The sequence below is a fragment of the Erpetoichthys calabaricus genome, chromosome 1 (genome assembly GCF_900747795.2).
Source record: "Erpetoichthys calabaricus chromosome 1, fErpCal1.3, whole genome shotgun sequence".
In the NCBI taxonomy this organism is placed as follows: domain Eukaryota; kingdom Metazoa; phylum Chordata; class Cladistia; order Polypteriformes; family Polypteridae; genus Erpetoichthys; species Erpetoichthys calabaricus.
The window spans coordinates 178,342,716-178,367,792 of NC_041394.2; the positions used below are offsets into that span (position 1 = coordinate 178,342,716).

At 38.1% G+C, this 25,077-nt stretch overlaps 1 protein-coding gene across 3 annotated transcripts in view; it reads left to right on the top strand.

Moving 5' to 3' along the window:
* dyrk4 (dual-specificity tyrosine-(Y)-phosphorylation regulated kinase 4) overlaps nucleotides 1-25,077 on the top strand; it is a 143,674-nt gene that overhangs the window by 50,022 nt on the left and 68,575 nt on the right. For 2 of the 3 annotated variants that reach the window (XM_028809184.2, XM_051924435.1), the window contains one exon: nucleotides 17,764-17,850. In XM_028809184.2, the coding sequence (XP_028665017.1) occupies nucleotides 17,764-17,850 (87 nt within the window). Of the gene's footprint in view, nucleotides 1-10,226; nucleotides 10,777-17,763; nucleotides 17,851-25,077 lie in introns of those variants that run through there. The other variant, XM_028809190.2, reaches the window with a different exon arrangement.

A 25,077-nucleotide genomic window follows, 5' to 3' on the forward strand; every position in this document is an offset into this window, starting at 1 on the left:
TGTATAAGGCCGTCTGTCGCTCCGGTCTCTTCATTCCCTTCCTTGCTTCGCCACGGTATTCACGTCTCCCCGCTGATAACTGCAGCCTTTTTATTTAATCCACGGCTTCTCCGTTATTTATTGTTTGTTTATTAAGATTATAGTTATTGTGTAGGTATTTTAGACTTAGTTTACATTGTTCAGGTACCCATTTCCTTTATTGTTCCAACCGTACCCCCAGTAACATGTCTATCAAGGTGATCACCATCGATCAAAGAACTGTCACTTACTGAGTGGTTTCCATGCCCGGAGATGGGGACTGCCTTTTCCATTCTCTGTGTTACATATTGCACGGCCATATCAGGCTCACTCTTGATATCCGAAGGATCATTGTGTCTTATGTATTGAATGACTGGGACAGGTTCAAGGTGTGGACTGATGACGGTACAGGAGATAATTATACTACACAGGAGCACTATAAGAGTGAAGTGCTTAAGCCCTTCACCTATGGTTCTGCATGTGAGTTGATGGCTGCCACTGAATTGTTCGGTTGTCGCTTTCAAGTGTACTAAAATGGCCAAATATTTTACACCTTTGGACAACCGCCAATGCCTCTTAAACATCTTAGATTCACAGGTGACGATTTGAGTAGTGGACACTTTGATGTTTATGAATGTTTAAACTCTCAAAAGCTGGATGCCAGGTTATCGATGAAACCCATTTCAATTCAAACGCCTCCAATTTTCAGTAAGGCTCTGCTTTGCAATGACAATTAATAAGTCTCAGGGACAGACCCTACAAAAGGTTGGCATTGATTTGAGGCAAGATTGCTTTTCACATGGCCAACTATACGTTGCATGCTCAAGAGTAAGCTCAGCGCACAGCTTGGTCATATTACAATTGGAGGGCCAAACTGACAACGTGGTATACAAAGAGATCCTTAACAAATAATTATTGGTATATTTTCCCTCAGTTTATTTAGGTTTACTTTTCTTCTTAATAAAAATTTTAAAGCAGTACTTCGCCGCTGTGAAGCGCGGGTATTTTGCTATACAGTATATAGCATTGTACAAACAAGATAAATAAATAAAGAAGATTACGACAGTGAATTCAGAGAGAAAAAAAAAGCCTAACATACAACATAATTGATGGTCTAGCACACACACACACACAGGTTGCATCTTGACAGAGAAGTAAACTGAGAGAAGGGTAATAAGGTCAAGTAGAGCTAAAAGCCTTCCTGAACAGATGAGTTTTGAGTTGTTTTTTAAAAGAGTTCATGGAGTCAGCTGATCTAATTAATTTCGGTAGGTCATTCCAGAGTCTGGGCGCTATACAGCTGAAGGCCTTGTCACCCATGGAGTGTAGATTAGTGTGGGGCACAACAAGATTGCCAGAACCAGAGGACCTTAGTGGGCGGGCAGGCACATAGTGATGGAGAAGGTCATTGATGTAGTTTGGCGCAAGGTTATTTAAGGCTTTGTAGGTTATTAGTAGGATTTTATATTCGATTCTGTAAAACACAGGGAGCCAGTGAAGACGGAGCAGAATGGGTGTGATGTGCTCGCTGCTGCTGGTTCGAGTAAGGACTCTTGTAGCTGAGTTATTAATAAGCTGGAGCTGTGATATAAGATTATAAGGGGCACCTGCCAGTAGGGAATTACAATAATCGATTGCGGGATGTGATAAAAGCATGGACGAGTTTCTCGGCATTAGAGATGGAGAGGAAGGAGCGAACATGGGATATGTTACGGAGGTGAAAGTAAGAAAGTTTCTTAATGTGATTTATGTAGGCGGAATAAAATTCTTTACAGTAGAGGTAGGTCTGATGAGATCACCACCAAGGTGGACTGGGAAGGAGCTCATTTTATTAAGTTGCATTTTAGTCCCAATTTGCAGGAGTTCAGTTTTGTTGCAATTTAATTTTAAAGAGTTCTGCTCCATCCAGGTTTTAATTTCACTAAGGCACGTTGTGAGCTGAGAAAGCTCTGATGAAGTTCCTCTTTTAACATTGAAGTAGAGTTGAGTTTCTTCTGCATAAAAATGATAACCCAGTCCATAGCTACGGATAATTTTGCCAAGAGGAAGCACATAAATACAGAAGAGAAGAGGGCCGAGGACAGAGCCCTGAGGGACTCCTTGTGTGCGCAACTCTGAATGGATGGCATAATTAAACATGTATAACGAAGATATTTTTAAAGTTCTGAACACTCCGTCGGCTAAGTTAATAACTAGTTTTAATTTCACAAAGACGTTTATCGTGTGGTGATTGGTAATTATCGTGTGGTTTTGGTAGAGAGCAGGAATATCATGATGTGAATGGATTCTGTGCGGTGATTGCTGCAGGTGCCTGCTCTTAGTGCAGAGGAAGTCAGTTTAAGAAGCATAGTGATTAACGACTGGGTCGGGGAACACTTAACACAAAGTATTTGATGTGCTGCATTAACTTGAGACGGGGTTTGAGAAAATCTAGTAAATTAAACATTGATTGTAGGATGAAGTTTAGTTTACAACATTCTACTTTAATTATAAAATAAACTGAGAATAAAGTGGAAATGTCGACTTTAATCTTGACATAGTCAACATGTCGAATTTATTCTCAACATATAGTTTGTTTTTTTCTTCTGTGTCCATATTTTTTTTTCTTCACAGTGGCCCTAATGCGCTTCCATAGGGCTATACCACAAACAGCATTATAAATGCAAGTTGCAGTTTTTATTATTTATGTATATAGCTTAGCTTGAAACAAGGTCCATATTAATGCAGTTTGCCTAAATGATTGTACAGTCGGTAAGATGTCATCACCAAGTTGCACTTGTTTTATTTTATTTTAATTTGGTGAATACTGTGTAATGCATCTGGGCTTGAAGCCTTGAAGTAATGGTGCAACTATCAGTAATACTATTATGTATTTTATTGTTTTTATTTATTAGTTTAAATATTACACAGTTTAATGATGGTAAAATTGTTTAAAAAGTCACTTTAACGTGTCAGTGGACAGAGATTGTTAACATTAACAGAAAGTGTAGTTGGTTTACAAAAAAATATTTACTATTTATTCCTTTTCTAAGACGTGTTCAGTGCAATTCAACTTTTGACAAACACCTCTGGATATTTTACTAAGTCTAAATGCCTCTTTGGATGGTTGAAAATATGTTGTCAAAATCATAGTTTAAGCTTTTGCAAAATTTGTTCAATTAAAGGTTCTATATTTTGACTGCATCTGTCATGCAATGTGATTCCTTCTCTTTAGTGCCACCCCCTTGAAAACTATCACTTTATGGGGCCATGCAAACCTGGATTAATACTTGTGTGTACATTAAAATGTCTTTTTGTACGATGTACAATTCTCATAACAGTCTAATAGGTTATTCTTAGCCAGTCTACTGCAGTAATTGCAGTGGAAAATGTGGTTAACTTCCACTCATGCATGGGGAAAAAAATACCGTCTAATACCGTGAAACCAGCAGAATTTAGAAAAATACCGTGATATAGAATTTTGGTCATACCGCCCACCTCTAATGTGAGATAACAAACTTCATCACTATGCTACTATTCCAAAAACTAGCATACACAATCTTCTTATTCTTCTTTTGGCTGCTCCCGTTAGGGGTTGCCACAGCGGATCATCTTCTTCGATATCTTTCTGTTCTCTGCATCTTGTTCTGTTACACCCATCACCTGCATGTCCTCTCTCACCACATCTATAAACCTCCTCTTAGGCCTTTCTCTTTTTCCTCTTCCCTGGCAGCTCTATCCTTAGCATGCTTCTCTCAATATACTCAGCATCTGTCCTCTGCAAATGTCCAAACCAAAGCAATCTCGCCTCTCTGACTTTGTCTCCCAACTGCCCAAATTGAGCTGACCCTGTATACAAAATGGGCCACAGCAGACATCACAGAAAAGATTGCCTTGACTTTTCATCTTTAACTGGTACAAGGATAAGGAAAACAAGTTTAAGTATAAGTTTGGTGCAATATTTGTTATCTGTTGATGAAGTATTTGAATAATGGGGTTTACTGAAACTAACATCTCAAATGGACAGCCAAATATATAAAACATTTGTGGAGCATAAATATCAGGACTAGACTTCAAAGCATTTCACTATGAACTTAAATGTTGCTAAAATGGAAATGATTATATAAAACTGTACATACTATAATGCCATATCAAAACCTTTATTTTAAATCTTCTTCTTCCTCTGGCTACTCCCGTTAGGGGTCGCCACAGTGGATTATCTTTTTCCATATCTTCCCATGCTCAACATCTTACTCATCTCACCCACCATCTGCATGTCCTCTCTTATCACATCCTTAAATCTTCTCTTAGGCCTTCTTCTTTTCCTCTTGTCTGGCTGCTCCATCCCTAGCATCCTGCTCCCAATATACCCAAGATTACTACTCTGCACATGTCTAAACCAACACAATCTCACCTCTCTGGCTTTGTCTCCAAACCATCCAACCTAAGCTGACCCTCTTATGTACTTGCTCCTAATCCTGTCCATCGTTATCATACCCAACGCAAATCTTAACAGCGCCACCATCTCCAATCCATAGACATTCTCTTTCACTCTTGTTGATACCTGTCTTTCACAAATCACTCTGGACACTCTTCTCCACCCACTCCACCCTGCCTGCATTTTCTTCTTCACCTCTCTTCCACACTCCCCATTACTCTGATCTGTTGATCACAAGTATATAAACTCATCCGCCTTTGCTAACTCTACCCCTTGCATCCTCAGAATTCCTGTGATCTCCCTCTCATTCACACTCATGTATTCTGTCCTACTGACCTTCATTCCTCTTCTCTCTTGATCATATCTCCACCTCTCCAGGGTCTCCTCAACCTGCTCCCTACTCTCACTAGAGATCACAATGTCTTCCACAAACATCATAGTACATGAAAACTCCTGTATAATCTTCTCTGTCAATCTGTCCATTACCATATGCTATATGCACACGGTAGTGCTAACGTATTTGCAGGAGAATCTCAGCCAGCTCAGTCACTTCCGTTGTCCATACTGCAGTTGTGATTTTTCTTTAGTGGAGAGAATTTCTGAGAAAAAGAAGTTTAAGTTTCACTGTATAGATAGCTCTACAGTTGAACAAAGTTGTGTATCTTTATGTCAAGCTTCATGAAAGTACAACAAGGTACTTAGTTTTCATACATTTCCCTCTGATGCGGAAACCTGATCTAAATGGATCGTTGATATCCGGAGAGAGAACTTTACAGTTACTATTATTTATAAATTATTGTTATTTTGGTGATGTCACCACACCTTTTTTCTAGATGCTCAAATTTTGTCATCATTTTTTATGGCCACAGCCATATTGTTTGCTGTTACTATGAGTATTACTGGTCATGTGAGACCAAAATCATGGAATTGTATTGCTGTAGATCATTATGCCCTGCCTATATAAGATGGCTTTGTGCATATTTTAGCATCCTTGCTTTGGATGTCTCTCATTACTTACCTCAATTCTCTTTCTCTAAGTAATGTGGAAGAAGCTCAAAGGCGCTTACACAAAGAATTTAGGATTAAGACTTGTTGCTTGCTTTGTACCTTGCCTTTGATGTTTAGTTTTTTGGCTTTGACTTGTGACTACCCTATTACTAAGATATTGCCTCTCCCTTCTCTGTACTTCTCCTCCCGGTCTTTCCCACTCTATTCTTTTTAGGGCATTCTCCGTTTACTAAGGTGTCTTTAACAATGCCTTTCATTGAGCACATTGTCACTAGACACTTTACAAAGTACACAAGAATGAAATTCAAGACAACAAAATACAGTAATAAGTACCATGTTTTAGAGTGAATTTATACTAGTGTTATAGAAAATTAAAAAGATAGCAACGAGTCAGACACTAATAATAACTATATGTATGTCTGACCTTTTGCATATATTTCTTCCTTGCAACTAAAGCAACGTAACTATTTTTATGGATATCAAACAAATCAAATACACAGAGGGGTCCGTTGTCCTAGAAACATACACAATGTCCATCTAGCTATTCAATGAATCCACCTTTTCTTCTATAACAATGCTGCAGAAAGGCAGTGTCAATCTTTCCAATGTTGTACTCTAAAAATAAAACATCCTATTATAATAAACTACAGTATATGTTTATCAATCTAAGACAGATTGAAATCTAAGTAACTGATAAATACCTCAGCATTGACGTTTGCAGTTCACCATACAATGCATTTGTCTGTTATATGCCAAATGGTATGGGATTCTTAAAAGCAGTGTTAATGTTTGTGATGCAGCATCTGTTGGAATGACACATTCAATGCATTTTATTACTAAAAATGTTTGGGATGCTACATCTTTCGGAATGACAGAGACATATCAAATGGACAGACACACAGACACATCCTTTCATTAAGGTGGGAAAGAACTATTTTAATTTGGGCTTCTCTATTTACATTGCTTTCTTTATCAGGAGAGGGCTTAATACCAATTTTTGTTTTTGGATTGCTTTCTAATGATATTGTACTTTCTATGTAATTCTCATTTTTTAACAAGTTGTATTCTGAAATGTCAATGTCAGTTTATTTATAGAGCCCATTTAAAACAACATCAGTAATGCTGTAACCAAAGTGCTTTATATTAAAATATACAATGAACATAAATAAATAGAAATAAAGTACAATGAAACAAAATACAACTAACAGTGAGTTAAAGAAAAAGAAGTGCAGAAGTACCACTGTCTGTTAACACATCTACAGAGAGGCGAGTGAATGATGTGGAAATATGAATAGCAATGACAGACATGCTTCTTTTGGTATGCAAGAACAGACTCTCATTTGTCACCACAAAAAAAGATAATTAAAACCTTTAATATATTCTAACAAGAAAAAGCATTTCTAATGTGGAAGATAGATGGCTTCACTGAGCCCCAAATCCTAGACACCACTGACACAAACACAGTCATGGGTTCAAGTATAATGATTTTATTTTGATCAAGTACCTTTACACAATGCTGTTTACACAGGGATGGTGAATCCTTCCTCTTTTTTTTTCTTCCTCCTGACTCCTCTTCCTACTCACAAGCATTATTCGCTGCCTTCTGGCTCTGACTCCCCAAGGTGAGGCGGAAGGCTCCTTTTAAGCCAGACCCTGGAAGTACTTTGGTGTTTATAAAGTCCAGAGAAGGTACTTCCAGATCAGGTTGAACTGTCATTAAGTAGGGATGGTCCATTCCTGCAGTTCCCTCTGGCAGCATCCAAGACACCCAGAAGTGCTGTCCCAAGGGACTATGATTCCCAGCCTACCTTGTGATCTGGAAAATGGGAGCAGTGGCACATGGATTAACTACCCTCTAGTGTGTCTGGGGGTATATATATTCCGAATAGACTAACTCTCCCGGGCCTTCTGTTATTCTGGCCCTCCTGCCTGTCAAGGGACCAATTCCCAACCTGGTCGGGATACAAATCCATCACTGTCTTTCCACTCCGGCATCACTTCCTGGCAAGGGGCCACCTTTCCTCCTGGAAGGGATGCCAGACAATCCCATATGACACTTACAGTAATAAAAGAACAAGAAGTAGACAAGCAAAACTGCCAGTATTAAAACATCTGTACTGAAATTTCTAAACTTTAACCTGATTAAAACAGTTGTATTCTTATATATCTTTGATTTACTTCTTTTTACTTGATTGCAACCTAGGTGTATACTTATTCTGCAACTGAAGCATACACGTACACAATGATTACGGCCGAACCAGGTAATATCTTTGCAAAATAATGCAATACATTTACGAAATTATATAATAATTTTTTGTGAAATAACACAATTCTTTTGTGAATTAACACAATACTTATCTGAAATAAAGCAATAATATTTATTGAGTGGGTGGAATAAGCTTCCATGCAAAAGCGAACAAAAAAAAGTTTTAAAATCATTGCCATGTAATCATACACCCATACATTTTTTCAGCCTGTTTCTTTTCTTGTATAGGTCTGTCAGGGGCTATGTATCCTTTTTGCAGTTATAGTTTTACAGTGATGAATCAACACATACACTAGTAGACCTTTTAAGGAATATTTAAGTTACGTAAAAATAACTATAATTAACTTCAACCTTTGAAGTTATAGATTAAAATTGGTTAGCAATAATTCTGATGACAAATCTATTTAAACGTCTTAAGTGTAAGATAAGATTTTTAAACCTACTTAATCCATTTCAGTATAATGGGTCTATCTCCCTGTGACGGATTGGCACCCTGTCCAAGGATTGTTCCTGCCTTGTGCTTGCTGGAATAGTCTCATGCTACCTTACTTCCCTGATCTAGATTAGCTGGTTAGAAAGATGGATGGATGGGTCTCTTTACAGCATTCCGTGCTTGGTAGAAAGCCACCCTGGACAAAACTTTGGTCCTTCCAAGGACTGAACCCCAGTCCATGGGCCCTTGGCCTTGACAAGACATTGGGTTCAACTCCTCCACAACCTCTACCACCAGCCTGTTTCAACAACCTACAGACACGTTATTTAACCAGATGCTGATGTTTATTTGTATTTATAGGAAATCAAACACAGTCTGATAACTTTATTTTACTAGCTGAGTAAACAATACATGCTTCTTAATTTACACAACAGTAATCTGAATTGGTTTTCAGTTTCAAAACTCAGTTGGTTTAATTTTCATAGGACCCCATTGATTTATGGGCCCCTGGGCCAAGAGGCGTAGTGGCAGGAACAGGCAAGGCTTGCAATTGCCTCTGGCCCCAAACTGTGAGAGGTCCCAAAAGGGTGTTCATTATATACATACTCATTGTAACAATAAATCTGCAGGAACGCCTCTTGAAGCATAGCAGTGGCACACTACAACTACACAGTCAGAAACACCTCAAGGTGATCTTCATTGTGAGACTGTTGTGGCGAATGTTATTTTTTTAGTAATCTTAAATGTAATCAGAGCTGTTTTCATAAAACATGAAGAGGATTTACATATCTGGAACCAAGAAGCAGAAATAAAACAAGAACAGTTAGAAAAAAGGGTTATGACAGTGGTAACTAGTAGAAAATCCATAATGTTGATTCAATTAACATGAGCATTATTAATAAGAGGAGGTTAGAACTGGACTGCAAAGTCAAAAGGAGAGTCTCACACATTCTGAATAAACTGACGGAATATTTTACAACAGCAGATATCTCATCTGGAGTGATAAAGTAATTAAATCTGTCAATAAAAAAAATTACTGTTGGAATAAAAGCTGACATCCGACTAGGAGAAGAAACCAACTTTCCAAAGTTGATCATCCAGCCAGTGGTAAAAGCTTGAACATGAATGTCTCACAGTGAATCTGTTAAACTCTGATGGCACAGCAGCAACTGAAGACACCTAGAAAATCATGAACTCGCTAAATGCAAATTTGATATGCTCTCTGCCTGTCAATGGCACATTTATATGTTGTGTGTCCTGACTTTTGCTGCGTGTAAGGATTAGGTTTTGAAGGTTACTGTATGGTTAGACTTCCATGTTGGGACTCGGGAAGGGTGAGTTGTAGGGCCCCATTGAGCTTTTTGCCTAGGTTCCCCAAAGTCCTAGAATCACCACTGCCTGGGCCTAAGCCTGTATGAGTTGTATGAGTTCATCACAGGGACCACTCAGTGCCGGTTCTGGTTATTTTGAGCCTTAGGCCAAGCTTATTAGTATGCCAACCGACTGTTTGGTAGCTAACCTGTGCGGCTAGGTTTCAGCCTCTCGTGATCTGAGCCCTAGGCAAATGCCAATTTCACCTTAATGGTGGCTCTGGCCCTGGGACCACTCATGCACACATTTACACTCCAGCTGTGCTAATTTATAAATGTCAGCATACCTAAACTGCACATCTTTAGCAATATGCCAGGAAATCCCAAATACCTGAAGGGAGCTGATCAAAAAACCTTTCAAGATCCAGTTTTCTGTATGTAAGTCTGGATAAGCAGGTCAATGGGATCCAGTTTCCCATTTGCCTGTGACACTTGTATTTGTTGAGAAGCTAATGAACTTGCTATTCAAAGTGGCATGTCTGCAGTGGTTTAGTTTATCAGCCGGTAAATCAAACGAGCCTATTGTTATAGCTGCGATTGTCCTTCTTCACAAAGTAATTAATTATTACACAGCTACAGTCACATTCACAAATCAGATAATTGACTTATTTAGTTGCGTCGGATTGGATGACTTCAAAGATGCGCAGTGCACTGTTCTAAAGTTAAAGGACTTCGCACCAGTGAGCTCCGTCGCTGTTGTCATTTTTGGAAAGTCCCGTGCGTACGTGTCGCCTGCTGGTCGCCGCAGGGGTTGTGAGGGGCTCTGCTTTTTAGCAACTGACCCACTGTAGACAGTCAACCACCAAAACAGAAACGTGCCTACATCCACAGCTCCAGCCGGAGGCTACTGAGGGAGTGAAAGGAGAGAACCAGATGGCTTACTGCGAGGGGAGCGAACGTCAGCGCGACAAGACGGCAGATTGTTTGTTTTTAATCTTCAGCTTTTAATTCAGGGACCCGGAATTACGCTCGGTGTATAGTTGAGTGGATAAAGACCAAAGTCTGCGCCTTAATAAGTGCTTACCTTGGCGGCTCGACTACCGAGGCTCAGCGCCGAGTTGGGGAACGAACCACTTGTACAGTTGAGTCGCAACACGAAGCGGGCTACTCGTAGAGCAGAAGGAGCCCCGCGATGAAGCGCTCGTTGGACCGTTCAGCCTGGGATATGAGCGGAGACGGCTTTCTGAAAAACACCCGCTGAGATGTCAAGGGACGGATCTGTCTGACGCGGCAGAACACTATGCTCCCCAAAATAAGCAAACAGGTACTAAGAGTCTGTGAGTGAGGCTTGGTGTGGGAGTGTGGTGTCAAAACCTTAAACTATCCAAAGTCTGAATCTGTTTTACGCACTTTTTAAGGCTGCTAAAGCCCTTTCCAGCCAATGTAAGGCGCACTGTAAGAGAAATCACAGTGCTGCAAAGACGGTCATTTTATATACATTGAGAATGTATATATATTTTATCTACGTTCGTTGCGAATATTCTCACAGAAACGTTCGAACTGAAGTGACTGTGTTACGAGGCGGACTGTTCATTATGTGTGTATTCGTGTTGCTTAGTTCGTTCGGGATGGGGGGCAGGAACCAACTCCAGGCGGAGCTCCCATATGTATATACGCGCTCGTGCGGAGCAAATTTCGGGTAGCCAGTTAATTCAAATTTAAGGGTTATTGGGGATGGGGGTTAGGGTTGTGTACTGTGTTACAATGATGAAAACCCACACGGAGATGCGAAAAACGTAAAAAAAAATAAATAAAAAAAAAAGCTACAGTTTGAGGGGTCCCACTAATTTCCCCCTGAAGCTGTACTCCGCGGTAGAAGATCATAGTGGAAGTTTTCAAAAATAAGCCTAGTTATAGATTAAAGGTGCGTTGTAGAAACGGGATATTTCAGATTCTCAACAGTGCAGAGTCATCCTCAACGCAAAGAATAAGTCAAAGCTAAAAGAACATGAAGTAAGAATAATACTTTATGTCGTAATGTTTTAGGTTGGAAGATGGCTAAAGAAGGTAACTGAAAGACAGCCTTATATATAACCTTAAACACAAGGTATTAAATATCAGACCACTGTCAATGTCAAATAGGGCCGAGAACATAATTCTAAAGAAGAACATAAGAGCTTTTGAGGGACCAAGAGAGGGTTAATAAAGTGTATACGTGACTGGTGTTCCTAAAGGTTCATATTGAGACTTCTATGACTATGACACAAAGCCATGGCAGTTGGTATTGCAGCTACTGCAACTGTAAGGAGCAAATACAAAAATGCTGCAACTCTAGAGCGCAGTATCTCAGGGAATTTGTATATTCTTATTTGCAGGAACAGTTATGTCATATCTGTAACACCTGGCTACAGTTTAAATGTGCAAAACTAGCTGCAGCAATCCATCAGTTTTCTGAACCACTTTTTTCATTGCAGGGTTTCTTTGATCTATAGCCTACTCTGGTAGTTTTAAGATGTAGGCCAACCCTGATGGCGCCAGCAGTGTTGTATTCAGACACATGCACGACCAGATTCACATGTTTTCAGTCTAGACCTGACAGTTAACCTGAAGTACCTAGGGAGGCTGGAGAAAGACAGCCAACAAGCCTATAACTGTAAAGGGCCCCACACGATATATGTAAACAGATATGGACCTCACAACAATACAATTAACACCTGCTGGGATAAAAGGTGACGGCTCCACGTTTGGATGGACAGTGCCCTCTTCCTTCCTAATCACTCTGCTGTGCATTCTGGAGAAAGGTTTGGGAACAGAGTTTACCTCACAAAAACCTAACCTGGAGTACCATAATCAAAACAGAGATAGGGAGAACATGCAGACTCCATACAGAGAATGATTAGGCTGGTAATCAGATCTCAGATGTGAATATGCAGTCACAATGCCCGTCTTACTAATAATAGAATACACATTTCATTTAACTTACATTTACAATTTTTACCATTTATGTATTCCCAGATATTATAGAAGACGTCCATCACCCTTCTGTGAAACGAAAAGACTAGTTAGTATAGGAAGAGCTGGTAAAAAATAAAACATTAAGAGGACTTTGTGGTTCTTTTTATCTTTCAGCATGAAATGAATGGTCATTTATTATATATTTTCACATACATGTCTGCATCAATTAATTTTATAATTCATCTATTAAATTAAGGATTGCAGAGAGCCAGTGCCCATGCTGGAAATACTAGGAGCAAAGCGCTTACCTCCCTGGATGAGTACCATTTAATTTCAGGGCAAATTCATGCACACTGTTTGTCAAATGGACCTGTCTTTGGAATGTGTGTAGAAAAACATGTCACAATAGGAAAACCTATCCAAACACAAAAACAACATGAAAATTTTACAGAATCTGTACCAAGGCTAGGAGTTATTAGGCAGCAGAGCTACCACAGTGCCATAATGCAGCCCTCCCTTTTATATATAAAGTGTGTAGTCTGTTTTATACTGGAAAGTTTTGTTCAGTTTAAAACTGTTTATTAAATACAGTATATGCCATATATGGTATAATGGCAACCTAGTTAGTGCCATAGGCTCTCAGATCTTAAAAACAGAGTTTAATGTTCAGTGAGGTTATTTTTTTCAATACAGTTCCTCTACTTTCAGTGCAAAGATGTGCATTTTGGGTTATGGGGTTGCATGAAGTTGGAACAGTGGGAGTGACTGTTCTCATAATTTACTGGTAATTCATGAAAAGTTGTGGTTGAGCTGTGATATCTGTTTGATGTTTTGGGGACCGCAAGAAACCTTTTTAAATCAAAGATGATGATTTTATGTAAATATTATAGTTCCACTAAATACTTGAAATTATTGCTTAACATTACTTTCAATGGAAACATGCTTTGTATATCTACAGTCCTATCCTTTTTTCTTGTTTTATCATTCAATAAGCAAAAGTACTGTATAATTAAAAATCATCTACCTGTATATAATAGTATAAAAGACTGCATTGTCTCATCTCATCTCAAACCGATTCTTATACCTACAGTTCTCAGTAAAGACACACATTACAATGTTCCACAAACAACAAAATGTTATGTAAAAAAGAAAAAGAAATGAATGATAAAGATGAACTTTACTTATGAATAGGAATAACTGAGAAAAAGTAACGTTTTTAAAATTTGATTAAAATTATTAATCTTTTATCATTTCAGGAGACTGCCATTCTCTTTACTTAAGTAACTAATTAGCAAGCAATAGCTCCAAGTGCTTTGGCATATGGTAACACTGAAATGTGGCTGGTGAAAAATAAAACTATTAGAGAGAATCAGTAGGGTGTGTGAACTTTTTACCCTATTGTTAATTAGGGGAGTTTGACTGGCCTGTTGACAGTAACAATTTGAGGTCCTTATGGTCATCAACAAGTTGCATCAGTGCCAAAGCACCACTAAGACATGGGTCATCAAGGACACGTAGTCAGGAAGTCGTCATAGATGGCCAGCTGCTTTTCTGACAGAGGTAACCCGAATAGAAACTCCGGGCCACCCTTTGAAAAAAAGTAGGTCAAGAGAATGGCTATTAGTAAGGGTCATACATCCGACACTGGCCTCCTGTGGTGTTGTTTAGAAGGTGCAGTACATGATCCCCACAGGGTGATATGAAAACACTGTCAGATGATTGCCAGCTTCGCTGATTAACCGAGTCTCAAGAAACAGAGTCTGAATCTTTTACAATAAACAGGTGCCGTGGCTAGTTTATATTTTATTAGTTCTCCAGTGTTGTTTCTGTTTTCATGTACTTCTTCCTCCGTGTGTGTGAGCTGTTTATCGGGATGAAAACAAAAGATTTGTTGTCTGTGATGGTATATCGTAGATACTGTAACTAAATGTGTCCCACTATGTTTGAAATCATAAACCAGCATTGTCAAAAAATCCCATATAACATTTTGTTTTTGGTTCTAGTAAATTTTTACAGAAATGCCTTAATTTAAATGAATGTATTTTTTTACTTATTTTTGTTCTCTTCCTTTAAAAATAACAAACATTTTTTATTTACTTTTATTATAAATTTAAATAGGAGAGTATTCCTGTCATAATTTAGAACATGCTGTATCAACTTAATAATTTAATATTTGAAATTGTTGAAATCTTTGAATTATTTGAATCTAATGAAGCTGACAATTAACAATGAGCAGGCATACAAATAATAAATCTAGAAAGATTGCAGCCAAGTCGGTGCTTATCAATCATTTTCTTTAGAAAGACACATTTTCAAATGAGGTCAAGTCTTCATAACTTAGTGAGGGTCCCTGAAGCCCGTATGCAGGCACAGAGGATTCAAGGCAAGAAACCATTCTGGATGGAATTCCATTTGAAGATTCAAGCAGACACTGGTGTTAGAACAATATAAAATAGCCATTCCACTTCATTGTAGACTTGCCAATTTTGAGAATAAAGCAGAGTATGGGAGCATTAGCTAATACTTTAAATTAAAAAAATATTGTCAAGTAGTTTAAATGTATTTTCTGAACTTGTTTTGGTAGTACTGGATCACAGTGGGGAGGAGGTTATCCCAGCTGCAATTTTTTTTGAAGCATTAACCAAATCTGTAATGGATTCCAGTCCTTACCAAGACACATTTCCACACATACACGTTAATTCAAACTAAAACAGTTTAGCCTCATCATGTAACCTAGTATGTATACCACATATGTATACTAGTTTACACTTCAGGCCCAATATGTATGGTACATAACCCTCAAAGGCTTTGCTCAATAAAGCCTCCATCAGACAGGCTGACCCACTTTAAAGCCATTGATCTGTGGAGTACAATGAAAAGCCACCAGCTGGGTCACACAAAGAGCCCAGAGTTCATTATTATTCTGTCAGTCAGACTTATTGGTTACAGGCATCAAGAGCTAAGCATTAGTATAAAAGTAAAACTGTATGCTAGTTTGAACATATTTTCCAAAACCAGTAAATTTTTAAAAGTGCAATAAGGCTTATCAAAATTATTTTTGAGAAAAGGCATTATTTTTCTAGTAACCAAGCTGGTATATTTGGAGCCTGTTGAAGATCAATTAAAATAATAATATCTTTAAGGATTTGTCAAAACTTTTCTTGTAATGATACACAAAATTATCAAATCCATTTATAATGGAATCATAATGAATTTCACATTGTGTTCAAAATTAGAAAAAAAACTTCTCACCATTCTCCTGTCTCTTTATTAAGCCAAATGGACCAAATCACTGCATAAACAAAGAAGATAGCTGACTTACTGCACCAACAGTGTGACAACACACTGCCTTTTTAACAGCCGCAGACCTTTTTTTGCCATGCAAGCAATTTATTGTACTATTATGTCCAAAAATTATATATCACAACTGCTTTGCATTAGAATATCACTGTACTGTATATAGTAAGTGGATGAAGGCTTCAGATCTGTGCATTTATGTGGTCCAAGGCAACCTACTTGTACTCACATTTTAAATAACACAAAGCACCCTGCAATCTGAAATGGAATTCTTTTTCTGAAAGGCTAATGGTAAATTTTATCACATTCTACATTCTGGCAACTCCTCTATTATTTGAGTTTTAACATAACATATACTTTATTTACATCATGGGTGCCTCAGTCCAAGAATGGGTAGTGCTGCTGCATCAGGGGTCAAGTGTTCTGAGTTTGAATCATGAATCTCATTGTGGTTTGTGTGGAGTTTACTTTTCCTCCCAATGTCTGCATGAATTTTTCTTCGAAATCCAGAAAGACATGCATGTTATGATAAGCAAGTGTGTGTATGTGAGATGGCCTTGCAATAGCTTTGTGCCCCATTCAGGGATATGTCATGCCTTATGTCCAGGGTTGCTGGGATAGACTCTGTCACCGGAATCCTGAATTAGATTACATGAGATATAGAGTGTCGATTATAAATATTTTTTTGAAGTTTATTATGAGTTAGTAAGGGAGTGCTCTTGTGCTATCAGTGAATGAACAAACACTGTTATCTGGGTACACTTTTTCCATATTAGCTAGGAACTAATATAATTCATTCTTTCATAAAAGAAACAAAGAATTTAGAGGAGATAAAAACTTTGCAGCTGACCTTAGATTAAATGTAGTTCTCATATAAAGGGTACAACAGTGACTCAGTGAGTAGCATGGCTGGCTCATGTCTTCAGCGATTAAGATTCCGCCCATTATACTGTGTTGAATTTTCTAACTTTGCCTTTGTGGGGTTTTTTTTTTCCAAGTGCTCAGGTTTACTTTAACATCTTTAGCTCCAAAAAAAGTTTAATTGTCAGGTGACATGCATGTCATTTAAGGGTATTATGAATGCAGTATTTTTCATTTTGATCCATTACTATCCAAAACTAATTTAGGACTCAGTTCTGTTTGTATTGATGGCTTCTCAGCATTGACATAGCATCTCTTATTATGTTTCTAAAGTTTTTTGATAATATGTAAAAGCTGCATTTTACAATTAACTAATATTATTACTATTTTGTTTAATAAGATTTGCTAGCCATTAAGTTGGGACAACAACAAGTCATTTTTATTTAATGAAAGCAAAACAAGCAGTTGCAGCATTCTAATATATAACAGTGGTTTATTTTGTGTTCATATCAATATGGGCAGCACTGTGGTGAAGCAAATATACAGTAATTGTCACCTCACAGCTCATGGATACCAGGGTGATTGGCAGCATGACCGATTTTTGTACCATGTTCGTGTAGCTTTTCCCTGTTATACAGGTGTGATTGTGGCCATAATGGACACAAGTACTATACACTTCAGGATTGGTCCCTTTCTTGCACTTGTTGGCCAAGCCCCTAACAGGTTCACAAAATAGATTTATGATTGGAATTTAACTGGACGCCAAAGCTTCCTACTATTGTAAAAAGATCAAATATTACATATAGAAATTATTTTTTAGCTACAATACACAATGTATATTAAAATGTACTGTAAATATGACTTACATTAGAAGAAGAACATTCTCTGTTTTGTCATTGATGAATAAAACCAAGAAGCCAGACAGTCAGTCAGTCATTATCCAACCCGCTATATCCTAACACAGGGTCACGGGGGTCTGTTGGAGCCAATCCCAGCCAACACAGGGCGCAAGGCAGGAACAAACCCTGGGCAGGGTGCCAGCCCACCGTAGAAACCAAGAAGCAATTAGAAAAATTATAACTTTGATAAAAACAGTTTCAAATTAATTAAATACATGTTAGTTTTATACTAATTTATACTTTTCAGATAAATTCCATGTATATTTTCCTAATAACCTTTTTGTTTAATTTTTTTTTAGTCCTCTCGTTCCAATGTATTCAGCCAGACGCACAAGTTGCCACCGAATGATGCCAGTCGATTGAATACCAACAAACTGTACCAACAGGTATTGTTGATATTGAATGCATACACTTACTTTAGCATATATAATAGGTGATTGCATTAATTTATCTGTTTTTGTGAAAGATAATTCTTAAACAAAACAGTTATGTGTACGTTTTTATGAATATGCACCACAAAAGTATACTTTTTTCTTTTGTTTTTACTATGAATGTATTAACAGAACAATGCACAGGTGTAAATCTATCTTGTCAAATTTCTAATTGTATTGAAATTGGCTAATTTCATTGTACACATTACTAAATGCATATTTTTGTAACTGTATTGTGTGTTTGAAAAAGAGACAGAATACATGTGGTTGGTGTTCAAATCCATGCTAGAGTTACAGTTTAGTAAATTTACCCAAATTTTTCCTTTTTATAGTATAAACAATCTTTGAAATTGTATTTGTGATTTCTATTGTGAATTGCTTACATATACAGTACACTACGCTCATTTAAACAATTTAATAATGTCTCCTTTTTTCCAATTCCACTTTTAATGTTATTGCAGATGCATAGTTGTGTAGTAAATTACTGTAAATATTATTATATCTGACCTTAACAGAATAAAATGTATGAATACAGTATAAATAAAGTGCATAGAGCAACAGGTGAAAATTGTTACCTGAAATAAGTAAACATTAAAATAATTTTAATGAGGGCAGGTCTTTCAGCTCAAAATACACCATCATCAATCCCTGTTCTCCTGACTATCAGAATAAATCATCCAGTCATTTTTTGAAGACTCTAAAGTACTAATATCACCTTATTACTTGGTAAGTAATTCTTCATATGTACTGTATGTTTTTTTGAGTGAAGGAATACTTTCTAACATTTGAACTAAATTTACCCTTAACCAAATTGTAGAGGTACTCCCATGTTTTTAGATGATGAGTAACTGTTGCAATCCACCATACTAATTCCCATCAGAACTAGTGAACAATTCTGAGATTCTAAACTTTCAGTCTTTCCTTATACTGTAGTTCATACCCCACAGTCCCGGAATGAGTCTAGTTGCTTTTGCCTGAACTTTCTCTACTCCATATTATTTGTTATATAGTATAAGAATAAGCACTCTTAGCAGACTCTGTAAACTTCAAGTTATGTAACATAGCATCCTATTAGCCTTCAAAATCTCTTCTATATGCTGTCTGGATGTGGACAATCATGAGTCCACTACTACTCCTAAGTCCTTTTCATAAGGCTTACTTACTGCTGTAATACTAGTTTAGTGTCATCAGCAATTTTAACCAGCTTGCAAGTTATATTTTTATCTACATCATTTATAAAGATTACTAAGAGCAGTGATGCACTGTAACCTAGACTCATTTCAAATCCCTGATTAGATGTAATATTAGTTATTTAGCAATTTTGTAAGTATAAAAAAGGCATGTGTTACCAAAATGCACAAACATAACACATATACAAGTCAGTGGTTACTGTTTGTAAAATGTGGGGACAGATTAGCAGAAAAAGATTCTTAAACAAAACTACAAAAAGTGTTTATGTCATTGGAATATATTGACACAGCTTATATAGAACACAAAATTCTTTCAGTTCCATATAGTTTTATATATAGGGTATAAATTACAATCATCTTGTCCTGACCAAGTCCTAAAATTCATCTTATCTAAGGTGAAAACAGACAACATATTTTACTTTATCATTATTATGTCCTGATATGTAAAATCATAGAAATGAAAGAAGTAATTTTTTACATGATTGTATATAGTATAGCTAAGAGTAACTGAGTAAATCCAGTGGATACCAGTAATAAAGACAATCACTGGCATAAAACTGCTCTGGCTGCTACTTAAGGAGAAGAACCAATGCACAAATGCATGTTTAGGAGACAACTAAAGGGCTTGAGTACATGTAATTCCACGCTGGACCATTCTAGGGAAAAGTCCAGCAAAATGACACCTTTTATTGGCTAACTAAAAAGATAACAATATGCAAGCTTTCGAGGCAACTCAGGCCCCATTTTCAGGCAAGATGTTACATAATGGCTAACACGGTAGAACACCCTAGTACTACAGACCATTCTAGGGAAACCCCGCCCGGCTCTGGGGTAGCCAACGATGTCACCTCCAGTTCCGGTCCCGATGACATCACTTCCCCTACTGGCCTTTAAAGCTGCCGTCTTGTGTCTACTAAGGCAGTTCTGTTTTGGACTCTGTTATGTGAGCATGTCTGTTCTTTTGAATCAGTTTTGCAGCCAGGAAAAATTATACGCGTGGCTGCCCCAAACCTTCTCAACGTCTTATGGTGACAAACTATACAAAGAGTTTATTGAGGAAGCAGTAGTCAATGAGAAGTATTAGAGCAGGTCATTGATGTTAAAGTGAGGTCTCATAAGTATCCAGATTTGAGATTGGTCAGGCTATAACAAGCAGACACATTAAACAGATATTTTACATTAATAACACTTGTGAGGCTGGAATCTGTCTTTATTTTGTAAATATGGGCTGGTGGTGTCAGAGATGGAAACATTTAAATCAAGATAAATACAGTACAACTAACACTCTTTAAAATGTTAGGATTCCTGTGGGTTGGACAACAAGTGCATTTGGAGAAAGTGTAATAAAATGATGGTCAGTAAACTAGCCAAGGATGCAAAAGTAAAAGGTGCAAGTAAAGACTGTGAAAACAGGTGGACAAAACATATATACAACCAGTAATGGCACACTGCACGATAACGTGCAGTGAATATGCTTGACTTGAGCATTCATAGTTTTCATACTCTTTCTCTGTACGCTTAGCATTCATTTGATGCGCTTGCTGCTTCTTGAGCAGCTCTTCTTTCCTCCACCCTAGCAGCCTGCTTCTTCTCTTCTTTCATCTGCATATTTTCGCTTTAAAACTGATTAAGGCAGTGTTTGTGTTGCACTTACTTAGTACGTTTTTCTTAATTTTTCACTTAAGCTGGCACTCAAGCCTTCAATCTGCCTCAAGAATGATTTAAGATATGAAGAGGTAGGGGAAGTGACAGCGAAGGTGGTAGGGATGAGCTTGGTGCCCGTACACATGCACCGCACGGCCGCCCTGCTGGCTGCTGCCAAGAGCTGATTCTACAATAAAATAAAATGTAATAAAAAGAGGAATAGCCTTTGAGGTCAATCATCACCCCAAAAGCGGATAGTAGACGTCACATAGTACCTGTGTAGCAAATTTCGGGTCAATAGGTCAAAATGGTTCAAAATCCTGGACAGACAAATGGACAGCCACGGTAGCGTATTATATAAGAAGATATATATACAGAACATATATGTAGATACATAACACAAATAAAGGGCTGAAGTACCTCCATGGTAATCCCAATTAGTGAGGGTGTCAAATTAACAAAAGGACAGAAGAACAGTTTGTTCTGTTAACAGAAAGAAAAGGCAGTATTTATCACAGGTTTTCACGCTTCTGCATTAGAACTCCATTACTCTTAGTTGCGGTTTTGTTAATGGTCAGAAGGGGAATGCTTCCAGAATGTTGGAGGGAATGACGTCAGACATCTTTTGAGTGGGGGTCTTCAGGTCTACAGAATGAAAAGTGAGTAGATGTCACTGACAGTGCCTGCCCACCTCTCAGGGAGTCTGTGATAACCTTGTCAGAGCCCTGAAAGCATCCCTTAAGATGTGTATCTGACATACAGTATATATTATTATTATTTTTATTATTATATTTTATTAATCCTGAAGGAAATTACTTGGTTTTTTTTTTCGCATACCCCTTGGGGTCAGAGCGCAGGGTCATTTGCTTTGTGTGGTCTGCCATTTTTATTTTAGTAGTACTGACAGTTCTTCATCGTTCAGCTTTAAACACATTTTAGTTATATACAGTGTATAAATTCAAACAATAATGCTGCTATAATCTCAACCTACCCCACTACTTTTTAGCTGGCTTTAATTGTATCTTCTAGATTGGTTTGTTTATTTGGTTTTGATTTCTTTGTGACTTTTGAGTCTAAATGACCTATGGTTGTCACAGTTATCTCAAAGGTGTGCTTATATGATCTTGATTGTGCATTCCTGAAGACAACCTTTGTGATGTGAGAGGAATGTACTTAGGATGTGGGATATGGTATTTAGTACTCTTTAACTAAACTATACAGCTATCAAATAAACTCATACAAAATTTCACTAAAGTTTCTTTGTGGAATTATTAGGTATCATTTGTTGTTTAAAATTTTAATGATCACACAGATATGATACATGTCATGCAAACTATTTACTGTATGTATTGGCCTGGCAGTCCACTCCCAGGGAAAGGTTTAGTTAAACATTGCTCTACTATCTGTCTCATGTACCCCTGTTATGGTTCCAGGTCTCCATCCTACTCTCTGTTTTATTTTGTTAAGTTTATTTTGATGTTTTTTGTTAGTGTTTTTGGTTATTTTTCTCTGACAGTATTTTTCCTGTCATTTTTGCATGTGTTTTTAGTTTTCTTTTATTGTATTATTTATGTTCTTTATCCTTTTTATATTGAGCCTAAGGGGATGGGGCCCTCAGATACTCCATGAGTCTACTGTATATAAGGTTTGAGGTACATCAGCACTTTTGCTGAGTCACTAGACTTTGCTTGTGTTGCTCCACACTCAAACCTGAATTCCCTTTGTGGTTTTTGATCTTGTAAGTTCTTGTTTTGATTTTTTGTTTTTGCATTTTCTGCTCTCATTTGTTATGAGATGCAGATTTCATACATTTTTTCTTGAGTTTCCTAATTTTTTCTCTGTGCTTATCTAATTGTTTCTGTGATTTTCAAGTACAAAGAATTAATCACAAGCTTTCCTTTTGTTTCTAGACTTTGAAGGATATTGTGTACACTCTCCACTGCTTAAGGTTTTACGATTTGAACTTTTACTTATTTATTTCAGAAATTAAAAACATGTGTAATATGTACAGCATGATAATGTAAGAATATAACTCCTACAAGTTAAATGAACTAAATAGAGTAGCAGGCTATTGAAACAGCTGCTCAGTATCTTTTCTACCTCTGCATTTGCCACTAATTGTTTTGCTGTAGTAAATGTATCTATGCAAAAAAAAAATCATAAACCTAATTATTACTTTGAAAATGTTTGCCTTAATTGACAAAATTATATTGTGTGAAAGTAATTAGGCATAATCACTGTTGTTAAATATGGAACCCAGCCACAGGGGATGCACAAACCAGTGTGTTTCTTCGTGCCGCTCCCAAGCCCGGATGAATGGGGAGGGTTACGTCAGGAAGGGCATTCGGTGTAAAATTTTGCCAAATCAATATGCGGACAGCAATACAAATTTCCAAACCGGATCAGTCAAGCCCCGGGTTAACAGCGACCGCCATCAGTACTGTCAGCCGACAGGGTGCTGGCGGAAATTGGGCTACTGTTGGCTGAAGAAGAAGAAGGAGAAGAAGAGGGGGGAAACATGTCTGGAGGCAGGAGGAAAGTAAAGAGAGTGGAACTGAGGGTAGGAACTTTGAATGTTGGCAGTATGGTACTGGTAAGGGGAGAGAGTTAGCAGATATGATGGAGAGAAGAAAGGTTGATATATTGTGCGTGCAAGAGACTAAATGGAAGGGGAGTAAGGCCAGGTGAATTGAAGGTAGATTCAAATTGTTCTATCATGGTGTGGATGGGAGGAGAAATGGGGTAGGAGTTATTCTGAAAGAACAGTATGTCAAGAGTGTTTTGGAGGTGAAAAAAGTGTCAGGCAGAGTAATGATTATGAAGCTGGAAATTGGAGGTGTGATGATGAATGTTGTTAATGCATATGCACCGCAAGTTGGGTGTGCAGTGGATGAGAAAGAAGATTTTTAGAGTGAGTTGGATGAAGTGATGAACAGTGTACCCAAGGGACAGAAAGTGGTGATTGGAGCGGATTTCAATGGGCATGTTGGTGAAGGGAACAGTGGAGACGAGGAGGTGATGGGTAGATATGGTGTCAAGGAGAGGAATGAAGAAGGTCAGAGGATAGTGGATTTTGCCAAAAGGATGGACATGGCTGTGGTGAATTCGTATTTTAAGAAGAGGGAGGAGCATAGGGTTACATACAAGAGTGGAGGAAGATGCACACAGGTAGATTACATCCTATGCAGAAGAGTTGATCTGAAGGAAATTGAAGACTGCAAAGTGGTTTCAGGGGAAAGTGTAGTTAAGCAGCATAGGATGGTGGTCTGTAGGATGACATTGGAGATCAAGAAGAGGAAGACAGTGAGGGCAGAGCCAATGATGAAATGGTGGAAGTTGAAAAAGGAAGACTGCAAGGTTGAGTGTAGGGAGGAGGTGAGACAGGCATTGGGTGGCAGTGAAGAGTTACCAGACAGCTGGGAAACTACAGATATAGTAAGGGTGACAGCAAGAAGGGTGCTTGGCATGACATCTGGAAAGAGGAAGGAGGAAAAGGAAACCTGGTGGTGGAATGAGGAAATACAGAGGAAGAGGATGGCAAAGAAGAAGTGGGATAGTCAGAGATATGCAGAAAGTAGACAAGAGTACAAGGCGCAAGGTGAAGAGAGAGGTGGCAAAGGCTAAAGAAAAGGCGTATGATGAGTTGTTTGAAAGGTTGGACACTAAGGAGAGAGAAAAGGACCTGTACCGATTGGCTAGACAGAGGGACCAAGCTGGAAAAGATGTGCAGCAGGTTAGGGTGATAAAGGATAAAGATTGAAACGTACTCACATGCGAGGAGAGCGTGTTGAGCAGATGGAAAGAGTACTTTGAGACTCTGATGAATGAAGAGAACGAGAGAGAGAAGAGGTTGGATGATGTGAAGATGGTGAATCAGGAAGTGCAATGGATTAGCAAGGAGGAAGTAAGGACAGCTATGAAGAGGATGAAAAATTGAAAGGCCGTTGGTCCAGATGACATACCTATGGAAGCATGGAGGTGTTTAGGAGAGATGGCAGTGGAGTTTTTAACCAGATTGTTTAATGGAATTTGGAAAGTGAGAGGATGCCTGAGGAGTGGGGAAGAAGTGTCCTGGTGCCGATATTTAAGAAAAAGGGGGATGTGCAGGACTGCAGTAACTACAGGGGAATAAAATTGATGAGCCACAGCATGAAGTTATGGGAAAGAGTAGTGGAAGCTAGTTTAAGAAGTGAGGTGATGATTAGTAAGTAGCAGTATGGTTTCATGCCAAGAAAGAGCACCACAGATGCAATGTTTGCTCTGAGGATGTTGATGGAGAAGTTTAGAGAAGGCCAGAAGGAGTTGCATTGCGTCTTTGTGGACCTGGAGAAAGCATATGACAGGGTGC